Source organism: Helianthus annuus, chromosome 17, assembly GCF_002127325.2.
Source record: "Helianthus annuus cultivar XRQ/B chromosome 17, HanXRQr2.0-SUNRISE, whole genome shotgun sequence".
Lineage (NCBI taxonomy): Eukaryota > Viridiplantae > Streptophyta > Magnoliopsida > Asterales > Asteraceae > Helianthus > Helianthus annuus.
The window spans coordinates 151,674,720-151,689,580 of record NC_035449.2 but is presented as its reverse complement, the minus strand read 5'-3'; the positions used below and the strand labels follow the sequence as shown (position 1 = coordinate 151,689,580).

Below are 14,861 nucleotides of genomic sequence, written 5' to 3'. Positions count from 1 at the left end.
AATATTAGGTAATTACTTATTAATAAAGTTAAGTATTTAACATATTGTAGATCAATATCATTGATAAAGAAAGATCATGAATTACCGTATTAGTTACGTTCGAAGAATTTAAAGCTTGCATTTTTTTTCTACACATGTTCTTTTAATTGATTTATTTTTTGAATCATCCAATTATTCAAACTTTAATTTTATATATTGATGTTTAGATTTCTTTACAAGGAACACACACCCCTAAAGGCTAAAGCTACTCCTAAAATTCACCTTTTCCCCATTTTGTAGGACTCGAAACCTCACCATTTTGTTGGAGATAAGCGAACGTTTATAAATAATGGATTAGTGTTTAAAAATCAACAAGCACTTACTTCGCGCCCTGGCTTTCGGGGCCTAAATGACTCAAAGCGCCGTGGGCTTTTTAAAACAAGACAGCATGGCATATACAACATATAAAAAAAGTGTTCTTTTAAGTTAGCATTTCACTCTGGGTTGTCATTGTGTATAGCAAGTTACTTGATTACCTCTTAACAAACACAAGCCGAAAGAGTCAGAAAATCATTGCATATCGGGTTTACAGTTCACTGAAATCGAACATCTGTCGAGAAAACAAAAACTTTTTATTATCGAAAGCAGTAGTGCACTTGTATTACATGCTTCAATAGTGGTACTTACTACTTAATGAATACTAACTATACGCTAACCTGCAAACCCGTCATAGTTGACTTGGCCGTCTTTTCCCTGCATCTGTCCTCATGCGCTTAACAGGTTTAGCCCAGCCAAAGCTAGCTCCCCTCCCATTTCCCAGCTGACCAATTGTTTGAGTTTGACTGGTTTGACCCGGGTTCCTAGTCCCATGACCAATGGGCGAGCCAGGACCAGCTCGCACGGACTTTTCTCTGTCCTTTCTCTTTTTTTTGCAGATTACAAGCTCACCAGGATGGGTCAACGGTCTAGGTTCTTCCTGAGCCTTGGTGCTGCTGTTCGCGAACCTTGTTTCTCTTACAGGGATGGACCCACGAGAGAGTGGTCTTGGGGAGAGACTTGGTTCGGGCTCTGGGTGGTCAATCATTGGCTTTGGTCTCTTGGTTTGGCCAACGAGTGGTAACCCTCTCGGAGATGAGGAAGCCAATGGGCCAGAGAAACTGAGGGCGCTCCTGGCTTCTCGGAAGTCAGTGTCAGGAAATGCAATTTTCATTATATCGAAAAACAGATCGTGCACCTTCCTTGCCTCAGACCTCACCTGTTCATCAGAATTTTTATTTATACAAGTATTTGTTTCGTAGATCATAATTGACACATTATCTATATAGGACAAAGATCCATTAGGAACCACCCTTTTTAGCTATTTTAGGTTGTGTTCACATTGGTTCTCGCGGTTTTCGCAATAAAGGTGGTTCTCGCATGAACCTTACCCTATCTATATATTATTTAATAATAAACAATTTTAGCCCCTCAAATTTAATAACATATTTAACCCCTCACTTTAATAATGACATGTTTAGCCGTTTAACTAAAACAACTTTAGCCCCTCACCTTTAATAATGGCATGTTTAGCCCATTAACTACATCAAATAACTTTATCCCTCAAGTTTAATAATAAACAACTTCAGCCCCTCAACTTTAATAATAAACAACTTCAGCCCCTCAACTTTAATAATAAACAACTTCAGCCCCTCAACTTTAATAATGACATGTTTAGCCCCTCAACTTTAATAATGACATGTTTAGCCTCTTAAGTAAAACAACTTTAGCCCTCAATTTTAATAATGACATGTTTAGCCCCTCAACTTTAATAATGATATGTTTGGCCTCTTAACAAAATATCAAACAAGTTTAACTCTCCCGATTTTCTTACTTTTATCTATGTTTCAAACCCACTGAGAGTGCGGGTGGTAACCCACTAGTATTTCATTTATAGAAGAAAAAAATAAAAAATGGACTAGAAAGTGTTTGTGGGTCAACCTGACCCCGGCCCGTTTCAAGCCAAACTAAAAATTGATATGTTCCAACCTGAACCCATTTTTAGACCCAGTACCCAGATGAACATGATTTTTTTTAATCTCTGACACATTACTGCTCAATATCATCAGAATATTCAAATAAATTTAAAATTAAGGATTATATTTATACCTCGTGTGAAAATCCAAAATACTGCATTCCGCCTTTTAACATAGCTTGAACATCCGCAATCAAGTCCATAACTCCATTGTACTCCATTTGGTCAACACGCAGCTCGATCTTTCTTAGATCAAGAAGACTGCTTCCGGGACTTTCAGTCCTTTTCCACAAATCAGTCAATAACGGAATTATTTGCTGGCCTTCTTTTTCAATTCTCCTCTGGATCTTAGTAATTACATTTTTGCACTGCAGTAAAAGCAAATTAATAAACATTTCTTAACTAGCAAGTGATAACCGTTAGAAACCATCGTATTAATTACAGTACATACCCTTCTTTGGATAACATCAGTCATCACAGTTCCACCAAAAGGCCCACTTCCTTTCTTTACTTTGACATCCAATCTTTCTTTAAACTGCTCATTCGAAATTTCTGAAGGACTAGATACAGAATTTGTTCTTGTTGGCTGCCCGGAAATTTTCCGGGCAGGGGGGGTTCGTTTAGTAGCCTTCGACGAGAACTTGCTCTGCTCTTGCTTGTAAGTATTATTTTCTTGAACCAACTTTCGGTCAGCCTGAGTTTTAGCATGTGGTCTTCGGTCAGCGTGAAAGGGCAAGTGAGAAGACTGACCAAGAAGGGGAGAAGACCGGTCGACAGGCTTGTCATCCAGCCTGTTCATAGCAGGCCGTGGTCGACCCCGAACACTACGCTTGCGTTTTATTTTCGGTTGCAAAACTTGTTCGTTTTCATTATGATCGTGGTTCAAACTGCTGGATTGTTGAAGGTCTGCATGTGAATCTCCAGACATGGCAATCTCACCTTCCTCTATATCATCACCCTAGTTATTAAAAGTTAGATACATGTAACGTAAAAAGGCATAAATTTTGGACAATAAAACTTTTAATTAAGTATCAGAAAAATACATTTTGACCTGTTACCAACTCAACCGACCTGTTTACTTATGTAACATGAAAAAAAAAAATGCATTTTGAATAGTTGTTATTTCGATTACTTGAAAAATTATCTCTAATGGCCAAAGGAGACATACCAGCCTTCTTAAACGAGGGCTAGGTCGACCATCTAATGCAGAAAGCGACCCGAATTTCTGAGAAGAAAGAGACGGAACTGCTATTGGCATTAATCGTCTGGTTTCTGAAGATGATCCCGACGAACCTACTTCTTGAAGCATATGATTGTTTCTAGTAGATCCAGGTGGCGCAGAATGATGTAACTCGTACCTATTAACAGCGGGGACATCTTCGGATTGACCTTTGTCCACTACCGGTGTAGTTTCATCGTCATCAGAATCCCCGTTTTCTTCATCGGATTTTTGAGCGTCTTCAGATGTAGCTTCAGAGAATTCCTCTATGTCATCGTCCAGCTCAGCGTAATTAGGAAACTTCTTTCCTTTACCCCGTCCCCTTCTTTTATCAGTAATGTCTCCCACACCAATATTATCGGTAAATAACATGTTCTTCAGGGGCTTTTTAGACATGCGGGCAATAGTAGTGTTGACTTCTCGAGTACTAGCACGAAGCCACTTGGGAACTTGGTCATATCGTGTCATTTCTTCAGCCCAATCGTATTCTTCATCCATTTGATCGAAAAGCTCAACTTCTTCTTCACTTCTAGCAATCATTTGGTTGACTTGTTGAAGTGACGGGACATCATGAACGGTTTCTTGATATCTTTCTTCATCACGTAACAATGATTCCAAGGTTGACCGTCTTTCTTCATGGGTCGTTCTTTGGTCAAACCTTCCAGCATTGATGACCTCATCAGCCATGTCGATCTTATATTGCTGGATATTGTTTCGTATAAGGCTTTCGATAGATCCTATGTAACGATCCTTACCGGCTAGATCATCGTCTGAATCAAATTCAATGCTACCTCCGTTCCTAATACTATCCTCCTTTTGATGACTCGGAACTTTATCAACCACAGCTTCCATGTAAATAACTTTGACTTCTCGTGTTTGACCGATTCGGTGAGCCCTAGCAACTGCTTGTTCCTCGTTTTTAGGGTTAGGATCAGGGTCATATATGATAACAGTGTCGGCTGTTTGAAGATTCAAACCTCGTCCAGCTGCACGAATGCTAAGCAAGAAGATAAAACAGTCGGTATCCGGACTATTAAAGTCAACAATAGCCGACTCGCGGTCTTCCAAGCTGGTCGTACCGTCAATTCGTCTGTACACAAGTCTACGCCACTGCAAATATTCCTCTAGTATATCTAAAAGCTTTGTCATTGTGCTGAACAAAAGGACTCGATGCCCTGTTCTTTGAAGCTTTATAAGGACCCTATCAAGAACCCACAATTTGCCGCATGATTTAACGAGAAAGTCTTTAGAGAGATCGTTAAAAAAGGGGTAATTTAGCAAAGGATGGTTGCAGGTTTTCCTGAGCTCCATTGCTCTGTTGTTTAACGGCTTAAATGTCTTGGCTTGGTACATTGAACTCTTTTGAACTTTGAGTTTCTCGTCTTCTGGGTCAACTCGTATTGTACCAGTAGCTTTTATCCAATCGTAAACCACACCTTGGATAGCTGACATTTTACACCGTAAAATGATGGAGATCTGTAATTAACATTATTAATGTCAGCCACAAGGAACAGATTAAAGAAGCTGGCCCAATGATTATTTTGGGCAACAGATCAAAACCGATAACTTTGGTTACGAGTTGTATCTGTCTGGGTTGACCCATAACACTTCTTGTTCGAAGTTCGAACTTTCAGCATTTTTATAAATAGCTAGTGTGTCAAATACAATGACAAAATTATATAAGAGTAAAATGCCATTTTCGTCCCTGAGGTTTGGCCAATTTTGCGACTTTCGTCCAAAGGTTTTTTTTCCGCATTTGGATCCAAAAGGTTTGAAATCTAGCCATTTTCATTCAGATCGTTAACTCCATCTATTTTTCTCTGTTAAGTCAGGGGTATTTCCGTCTTTTTTGTTAACTTAAAGGGCAATTCGGTCTTTTTCACTTAACGAAGAAAATGGATGGAGTCAATGAGCGGGATGAAAATGGCAAGATTTCGAATCTTTTGGATTCAGAGGCAGAAAAACAAACCTTTGGACAAAAGTCGCAAAACTGGCCAAACCTCAGGGACGAAAATGACATTGTACTCATTATATAATTTCAAAATTAGTTTACTCTTTTGAATAAACCGTTTACAAGGTTTTATCATTAAATAACACTGTGGACGTCATTCGACCCCTTTGATCGGCCCGTTTCCTTTTAATCTAATTTTTATTAACCCATTTGATCCATCGGAAATCAGGATTACCTTGGGAGGAAGTGAACCTTCGACATCTTCAACACGACGTCTGAGCATAAAAGGCTCCAAGATTTGATGAAGTCGATGTATGATGATAACTTTCTTCTCGGTTTCAAGCCAATCATCTTCAGCATTGTGTGAGCCTTCTTTTCGAAATGGCTGTGAAAACCAGTCATGAAACACTTTTCGATTGTCGAACACGTCCGGAAGCAGTAGATTCAACAATGACCACAGCTCTTTAAGATCATTCTGCAAATAGAAATAAGAGTACAACATTTGCCAACTCAGAATATGGATTAAAAAGTTGAAAAGTAATAACATAGTCACATACACAAGAAAACATAAAGGTCAAAGACCTGTAAAGGGGTCCCGGTGAGAAGAAGCCGCCTTTGGCAGCGGTATTTGTCGAGATCACGGGCTAAAACTGACTCCCGGTCCTTCATTCTTTGTGCTTCGTCAATAACTATATACTTCCAATCAACTCGCGAAAGTTTTGATTTATCAAACATGACAAACTCATACGTTGTCACAAGGACATTGAATTTCATATTGCAAACCTCCTATCATGATAAAAATAAGAGTCAAATTCCTGTTTTCGTCCCTGTGGTTTGTCAAAAATCACTATTTCAGTCCAATAGTTTAAAAATTGCGATTTCAGTCCCTGTGGTTTCACTTTCGTAACCATTTCAGTCCACCTCCGTTAACCCCATCCATTTATTCTGTTAAGCACACGTGAATTGACCATAATGCCCTTATTAATAAAAAACAAAAAGATATCTAAATGAGTTAATTACTGTTTCCGTCCCCGTGGTTTGTCAAAAATCACTATTTCAGTCCCTGTGGTTTCATTTTCGTAACCATTTCAGTCCAGTCTCCTAACACCATGTATTTTACCGTTAAGTTTTTAATGAAATACCTAAATTACCCTTGTGTTAATTAAATAAAAAAAACCATGAAAATTTAAAAGATCGTATTCTAGGACCCACTTGTTAAAACACAACCCCACGCTACCCCACCCCACTCCATCCCTGCTCTCATTTCCGGCAAAAAGTTTCCGGTCATCTTCTCCGGCATCACAACCCCACCCTCTTAATGTTCGATGTTCGACGACCCATTACCCCACCCCAATTAATATCTTCCTAGCAGCATCAATTAACATAATAACTTTAAAAAAATAATGCTTATCTAGACATTTTCTCATTCTAAAAGCCAAAATTAAAATTTTGGAACCATATATGTAAAAACAGTGCCAGACTTCTACTTCTACTGAAGCCATAGTGGGTCGAACCCTACAATCCAATTTAATTAACACAAGGGTAATTTAGGTATTTCATTAAAAACTTAACGGTAAAATACACGGTGTTAGGAGACTGGACTGAAATGGTTACGAAAGTGAAACCACAGGAACTGAAATAGTGATTTTTGACAAACCACAGGGACGGAAACAGTAATTAACTCATTTAGACATCTTTTTGTTTTTTTATTAATAAGGGCATTATGGTCAATTCACGTGTACTTAACAGAATAAATGGATGGGGTTAACGGAGGTGGACTGAAATGGTTACGAAAGTGAAACCACAGGGACTGAAATCGCAATTTTTAAACTAATGGACTGAAATAGTGATTTTTGACAAACCCCAGGGACGAAAACAGTAATTAACTCTAAAAATAATAACATGAGACCGGCGTGTTGCAAACGTAAAAAGAGGGGGGGGGGGGTCTTACTTGAGTGAACAGTTTTGATCGTTGATCTTTGTTACCGACATAGTAAATGCATGACACATTTGGCAACCAAGTATGTAACTCGCTCTGCAGAAAACCAAATTAGACAAACATGGAATGTGAAATATTAAGGACATAAATCAAGTAATTAAGGTTAACCAACCTTCCAGTTAACCAGAACAGCGTTTGGAACGATTATAAGATGCGGCCCATAATTGCTTTTGAACTCCATCAGATAAGCAATCAAGGCCATAACCTGCGCAACGAATCAAAAAAAAAAAAAAAAGATTCAGTTGCCAGGTGGACAAAAGTCACAAAACGGATTACAGACAAGTAGCTTACCTGGACAGTTTTCCCGAGACCCATTTCATCAGCCAATATACCATTCAACTTATTGTTATACAATGAAAGCATCCACTGCAATCCAACCTGCAAAACCAGTAGATTGATAAGAATGTTTTTTTAACATTGATCAAATAAAACCATAATAAAAAGGAATTATAAATGTAACTAAAATCTATTTAGTTCATTATATCAAGGGTAAAGAAACATACAAGCTGATAGTCACGCAAAGTTCCTTTTCGTAGCATTGAGGGTTGCCGTATGACCTTTTCACTCACGGCATGTGCAAGAGTATAATATCTGTCGATAACAGATAAGAAGAGAAAGATTTAGTGAAAGAGGTCATAAGTTATGATGAACATACGGAGCTTACTTGCTAACAGACGAACTATCTTGGGGTGCATTCATTTCGGAGAAACGATTTCTTATTAGAACTTCTTCCCTCGCACAAGAAGCTGCAGCTCTCACTTCTTCCTCCGGCAGACCCTTTAACAACAAATCGACACTTATATGAAATAAAAAGAGTTAATTACTGTTTTCGTCCCTGAGGTTTGTCTAAAATAACGGTTTCAGTCCATTAGTTTAAAAATTGCGATTTCAGTCCATTAGTTTCATTTTCGTAACCATTTCAGTCCACTTTTCAAACGGCGTTTGTTTTATGCAGTTAATGGAAGCACGTGCTTGTCACGTGATGGGCAATTTAGAGATGAATTGGGGGTCAGGGTTTGGATGAATAAGGGGTAGGTGGTGTTTAATACAACTGGGTTTGTGAGAATTGGAATGGAAATGACCAAATTGCCCATCACGTGACAAGCACGTGCTTCCATTAACTGCATAAAACAAACGCCGTTTGAAAAGTGGACTGAAATGGTTACGAAAATAAAACTAATGGACTGAAATCGCAATTTTTAAACTAATGGACTGAAACCGTTATTTTTGACAAACCTCAGGGACGAAAACAGTAATTAACTCAAATAAAAATTAAAAGAAATGAAAAATTAATAAATGTTATGAATCCCATACCTGAGCTCTTGCAGAAACAGATGCAGCATTTGCAGCCTCCTCTACCTCCTGTTGATTCTTGGCAGCCGTAATTTTGCCTCCAAGTTTAGTGAGATAATCTTCGGTTTGAGATAAAAACGACGAGAGGACCTCATATCTCTCAGCGGCCTCACCCGGTACACTATGTTGTTGCTCCAGAAGAATCTCTCTATACCTCTCAACGTCATTATTCTTCAAAGCTTCCATTCTTTTACTCCGATCATCGTCTTTTCTCTTTGAGAATTCCCTCAACATCTTCTCATGATACTTAGCAACACCCCGGTTACGTGAAGTCCGTGCATCCCGGATAGCCCAGTGAGATTCTAGAAGCTTCTTACGCCACTGAAAAATGGCTTTAAGTTGTTTTTCTCTGATGACTCTTTGCGCAGCCTGCACTTGCCTGTTGAGCTCCATACGTTGACGTTCACATAACCGAACAAATTTTCTATACGGTCTGTCTGGCATAGCCATTATCTCTTGTTGTTGTTGATCGACTTCCGTTCTCACACGCGTTTGTACGTCTTGTAGTAGAAGTTTCTTTTCTTCGATTTGTAATCTTACAACAAGATCTGGCCTTATCCTTTTTCTCTCCAAATTCACCGCCAGCAAACCCTTAATCTTTTTTAAACTCTTGGTTTTCCTTTTGTTAATCGATTCAACACCTTCCTCAGCAAGAACATCCTTCATGTCATACGCTAGAGTTAGATTGTTATTGTTGTTAACCATCATACTTGATCCAAAAGCATCATGTTTCCGAGTGAAGAACGGAAAGTCAAACAACGGACCATGGTACTTTCTAGAAGGACCCGAATCCTTTGTTTGATGCGTCATTCCGGATTGTGCGACAACCGCAGGTCCTGACGCAATTTCCTTACCCTTGTCTGTGGGCCCCTCATGTTCCTGTTTGGTAGGAATTGTGGGATTTCTCCACTCTTCTTTTGCAGGGAGGGTAACTGATGGTGTTTCGTTGATTAAAGTTGTACCTTGTGCATTAGCTGTTGTACCTGCAGCTGATTTCTCCTCATACGCTTCTCTTTTCGGATTATTCATCCCGGAAGACAATGCCACAGCTTGAAAATCCTTGCTATTGGTCTCCACAGGACTTCTGACAGCTGGCGCATTGTTTTGCTGCGACTGTACTTCAAGGGGAGGTGGTGCAATAGCTTGAAGTAATTCAAAAGGCAGAGTTTTCTCTCCTTTCTGCCATCAAGTCAAATCGGTAAGTCCACAATTAACAAGAATAACAGTGTCCAGTAGGCCATTAAACGAACCGAACGTTCATGAACTGTTCATGAACTTGTTCAGCGGGAAGTCTGTTTATGTTCCTTCATTTAATATAAATGAACGAACATGAACACAATTTTTTGTTCATTCAATTAAACAAACGAACATGAACACACGTTTTGTTCGTTCATTTATGTTCGTGAACGTCCGTTTTTGTTCATTCATTTGTGTTCATTTATGTTCAAATATTTACATTTGTTTCTGTTCATTTCAATTTAAATACATAAGTAGTAAATATTAAAAATAAAAGAAACATTCTAACTACTTATATAAATATAACTAATTGGTAATTGGGCTTTTCTAGTAATAAAAATGAGTTTTCCAATTGAATTTATCGAAACAAATCACTAATTATATACAAAAATACTTTATGTTCGTTTATGTTTAGTAAATTGTGTTCATTTATGTTTCTTCAATTATGATCATTTGTGTTGTTTATTGTTTGTTAAATTATGCTTGTTTAAGTTTGTTTGTTTATGTTAGTTTATGTTTGTTAACTGTTCGTTTAGGTTTTAAACGAACGAACATAAATGCACGCGAAATCGCGAACATGCCCATGTTCTTAAAAAACAAACATGAACAAAAAAAATGTGTTCGATTATAAGTTCATGTTCGGTTAAAGTTAAATAAACGAACACGAACAGAACAGGCCCAGAGAAGTAGTCTGGAATGATTAAAAAAATACAAGTTTTGCAAACCTTTATTCGCCTGAAAGCAAGAATCTGGGCTTTAAGAACATGCAGTTGCTGTTTTGTGAAGCCAGGGGGAGGTTTCGGTACTTTCTGAGATGGCAAAGGGTTATTGAATCCAGCATCATTAGATGAAGCTGCAGACTGTGGAGAAGACCTATTTATTTGCTGTCTCGCATGCTGTATTTGCAGCGACTCTGATCCAGTTAACATGTTTTTGCCAAAACGATCTACACCCTGGCTCATGTTAGTAGGCGGTTGTGGGGGCGGCATAGAAGACATCCCACTACTGTTAACAATCGGTTGCCTGGGTGGCAGCTGGGTGTTGACCAACATGGTATTTGGGGTTGATGTTGACCCGATATGGCCCGGTGACATTGTCTGTCTTGCTTTAGTAGACCCTGAATGGCCAGACACATCACTACGAGGAGAACTTTCATTTGCGACTTGTTGAGAGGTGACCTGCGGCTTTGACTGTGAGCCCATGTTGCTTTCGTTGACTTTTTGTTGACCAAGCATCCTAGACTGCATGATTGGCATTAGTTGTGCCATCAGATTAGCATTTTGAGGAAGTGACAGATCAATATTACGCTCAAGGGCCAAAGCCTGCATCGCCTGCAGTTGAGCGGCCATTGCCGCTTGACCATTTCCCATGTTATGGATACTCTGTGGAGCTTGCGGAGTTTGCATCGGCCTTACATTATTCCCTTGCGTCAATTGGTCAAATGATGTCGGAACAGCAAACGGTTTCTGATTCTGATTTTGAATTTGACTTTGATGCAAGTCTTGATCTTTGCCCATCATTCCCAGTTTCATTTGTTGCTGAGCTGGCATGCCAGGAGGTGATTTCTGATGGGCTTGTTGGGCCTGTTGAGTATGGAGGGTGTATTGCATGTACGCCTGTTGCATTGGGTTCGTCATGTGTTGATCAAAACCCTGTCTTGTATTTTGTCCGTCCTCTTGGCTAAGCTGCTGAGCTACACGTTGCATTTGCATAGATCCGGAAGTCGAGGCAGCACCGCCTCCTAATACTCCTTGTCGAATTCCAGCTTGATATGCTAATATAACTTCTCTCCCTTCAGGATTTCTTAGTAACTGCTGTTGCAACGACTGCATAAGAAACAAAAAATTACTTGCAACAAAAGAGCAGAACTGGTTCGAATAAAACTAAGTACTCTCGCCAAACTACGATGCTAACAAGCCTCCAGTTTCCAAACAAGAAGTACATATTCCTATGTAATCGTCAATACATTTAAACAATTTTTACAAAAATGAAATAATAAATTTTACAAGAAAAAAAAAATTGAAATAATAAGGCTGAAAACTTAGACCTTAAGACGTCACACTGAGGTGACAATTTAGGATTCATTAACTCACTATTTAAAGTGTGTGTGCATGTCATCAAAAAGCTTTGAAGATATAAGACTGGTGGGTATGGGGGACGTCCCCTGCCCGTCGACCTCTGGCACCAGACCACCTCCCCACCCGTTCAGGCTCGTCATCGTCCCCAACATCCTCCTGCAGCCGCTCTCGACAACCCCCCCCCCCCCAACAAACACATTCTCTAATCTTTTTGGATAGCTTCGGCTAAGGTGGACGCCTACGTGGCGGGTCATCCTTTGACGACTACCCTCCTCCACACCCCATAGTGATGTTCTAGGTTCCCTAATTAGTTTTAACCTGACACGTGCTCTGTATGTATCAGTCAGCAGTGAATTAAGTAGCCAATTATGCTACAGATATCAATGCACAACCACAAGACCACCATCATACCATGAACAACATATCATAGTGCTTACCCTCATTATATATATATGGCATGAATGTATAACACATACCAAATTAACTACTTTCCATCTCCATATTCCTTGAATCCTTCAACACCACACACATTAAAACCTACCAAACTCAAATCCTGAAGAGCAATAACATAACACTGAAAGAGAAAAGTATGAAATTTAAAATCTTTTCCTCACAAGTATTAACAGATTTTACATAAATAAATGAGCTGCAGAGCAAATGACACTTTATGCAAGCAGTACACTAAGATATCACAATGAATTTTAACATAGGGATCATCAAACATAATAAAAAGATCAAACCCAACCTGCCTTTGCTGGTACTGTTGCTGTTGCTGTTGATGCTTCACCGGATCAAACCCCAACTGTGGCTGCGATACCGCAGATGACGAAGACGACGGCGACGCAGAAGATGACGGCGGTCCGGCCACCGTGTTCCGCACATGTCCACCACCAGATTGCATGCAATTATGAAAAAAAGTGTACGGCACCTTCTATATATATAAAAAAGAACTGCAGAGCGTAAAAATCGAACACACAGTAATAATAAATTTATAAATCCAAATCCTAACGATCCACTCAGTTTCACTTTCTCTCTAAAATACAAAAAAGTAAATTGTTTTTTTGTTTTTTTTTTTTTTGGTGCAATTGTTTTTGATTTTTTTGTTGCAAATCGGATTGTGTGGGCCAGTGGTGTGGTGAAGACGGCGAAGTAACCGGAAGAATCGTCTGATTTGGGCAGAGGATGTGTGTGTGTTTCTCTCTCACCTAGTGGTGTGTGTGAAGATTTGACGCCCAATTGGGGTTCGCAAATTGCATCGGTCAAACCCTAGATCCAACTGTCTTTTTTTTTTTTACCCCCAATTTTTTCTCGTTTGTTTTGTGCCTGTATGGGTGACTGGGTGTATGTATTTCGTACATTGGTTCATGTGGGTCCCACTATGTTTGGTAAGGGTTAACTATGGTTAAGCTTGTGGTCCCATCATGATTACACTTTTTCTTTTCTTTAAAAATTAAAAGTCCTTTATGTTGTGAAACTAGCCTTTAGGGTATAAGGAGTGGTTAAACACTTTAAAGTGGCAAAACAAAAAACCGACCAATCAGAGCGCGCCATGTCAATTAGGCAAAAGTGTTTAAACTTTGCTGAAAAGTGTTGGCAATGGTTTAAACACTTGCTGAAGTGGTAAACTTTTATTATTATTTTTTTTTTGCAATAATTTATTTAATATAAATAAATGTAGAAATAAAAAACAATAAAGTTTCATAAATTAAATTAAAAACATCAAAGTTACAATAAATTAAAAAACAATAAAATTACATTAGCATGAAACAATTTAAACTAGTCTTCGTCGGAATCGGCCAAAAGATGGGGTAAATCTTGACTTGCGAGATGATCTATGAGATCGTGTTTGAGTCTCCAATGGGTGTCTTCATTCAACAACTCGCCCAGCACCGTATCGTCTAGAGCCGGCTCGACCGGAGGATCCCGAATGTGCACCGGTGCTATCGCCTTTCCATCGTCTTTCAAAATCATGTTGTGTAAAATAATACACGTGTACACGACATTCCTAATTTTTTAACCGATCTTGCTCGCATCGGTCGACTCAATACACCCCATTTCCCCTTCAAAACACCAAAAGCCCGTTCGACGTCTTTTCTTGCCGCCTCATGTTGCCTCTTGAATTTCTTTTCGTTTACTTCGTGAGGGTAAGGGATCGACTTCACAAACACGGACCACGAAGGGTAGATTCCATCCACGAGCAAATAACCACGTTTGTATAAATGGTTGTTAACGTAAAATGGACATTTTGGCGCGGTTCCATTTCGTTCCGTTAAAAATAACGGAGATTGTTGTAGAACATTGATATCGTTTTGAGAACCCGGTGGACCGGCAAAAGCATGCCAAAACCATAAGTCTTGAGAAGCAACCGCTTCGAGCATAATAGTCGGGTATCTATGATCTCCTCGCATGTATTGGCCTCGATACTCTATCGGACAAAAACGCCAAACGAAATGGGTGCAATCAAGGCTACCGAACATACCTGGAAGGTGATGTTTTTCCTCATGAGCTTGGTATAAAAGTGTCATGTCGTGGCTTGTCGGTCTACGTAAGAACTCTGGACCATATATTTTGCAAACCGTGTCACAAAAATATTCTAGGCACTCGCGGGAAGTTCTTTCGGCCATATGCAAGTACTCGTCGTTCTCGTCTGGAGTGTTTCCAGTTGCGAGCTGTTTAATAGCCGATGTCACCTTTTGCAAGGGCGTAAAGCCCTTCCTACCTCGCGCATCGGGGGCCTCTACAAACCACGGGTCGTTCTCTTCCACATCGGACACAATTTTTAGAAACAAACGTTTCGACATACGGAACCTATGCCGAAAGATATCTTCGTTGTACTTCGGGTCTTCGACAAAATAATCCGTCATGAGTGTCTCATGCCCCTCCTCACGTTGACGTTCAATATATCTCCTTCGGTTAGATGTGCCGGTGTCTTGAAGTTCGGCTTCTTCGATGAGATTTTGAAAAAAAAAGAATGCTACTATCGGATGAATCGTCGCTACTCATGGGTGGGAACCATAACGGGAGTTCATCCGCCA

At 39.5% G+C, this 14,861-nt stretch overlaps 1 protein-coding gene across 3 annotated transcripts; it reads right to left on the bottom strand.

Moving 5' to 3' along the window:
- Nucleotides 1-389: 389 nt before the first annotated feature.
- LOC110926158 (ATP-dependent helicase BRM) lies at nt 390-13,132 on the bottom strand. 3 transcript variants are annotated; one of them, XM_022169913.2, is made up of 15 exons: nt 12,572-13,125; nt 10,474-11,574; nt 8,474-9,691; nt 7,824-7,936; nt 7,663-7,750; nt 7,451-7,537; nt 7,272-7,364; nt 7,112-7,195; nt 5,743-5,946; nt 5,396-5,635; nt 3,159-4,685; nt 2,442-2,948; nt 2,125-2,358; nt 696-1,234; nt 390-589 (listed from the first exon to the last, which is right to left on the bottom strand). In XM_022169913.2, exons 1-14 carry the CDS (start codon nt 12,725-12,727, stop codon nt 707-709), a joined length of 6,180 nt encoding a protein of 2,059 aa, XP_022025605.1. In that variant the 5' UTR covers nt 12,728-13,125; the 3' UTR covers nt 390-589; nt 696-706. The 3 variants fall into 3 exon arrangements, with proteins under 3 accessions (XP_022025605.1, XP_022025604.1, XP_035843059.1); XM_022169912.2 differs by having other exon boundaries at nt 445-1,234; XM_035987166.1 differs by lacking the exons at nt 390-589; nt 696-1,234; nt 2,125-2,358 and having other exon boundaries at nt 2,735-2,935; nt 12,572-13,132.
- Nucleotides 13,133-14,861: the final 1,729 nt, after the last annotated feature.

Excerpts from the sequence above, each read along its gene's own strand:
- LOC110926158 (XM_022169913.2), bottom strand. The coding sequence starts at position 12,727 with ATGCAATCTGGTGGTGGACATGTGCGGAACACGGTGGCCGGACCGCCG. Across the intron at positions 7,937-8,473 it reads CTGTTTCTGCAAGAGCTCAG|GGTCTGCCGGAGGAAGAAGT; the intron begins GTATGGGATTCA and ends TTGTTGTTAAAG. Across the intron at positions 7,365-7,450 it reads GTCTCGGGAAAACTGTCCAG|GTTATGGCCTTGATTGCTTA; the intron begins GTAAGCTACTTG and ends TTCGTTGCGCAG.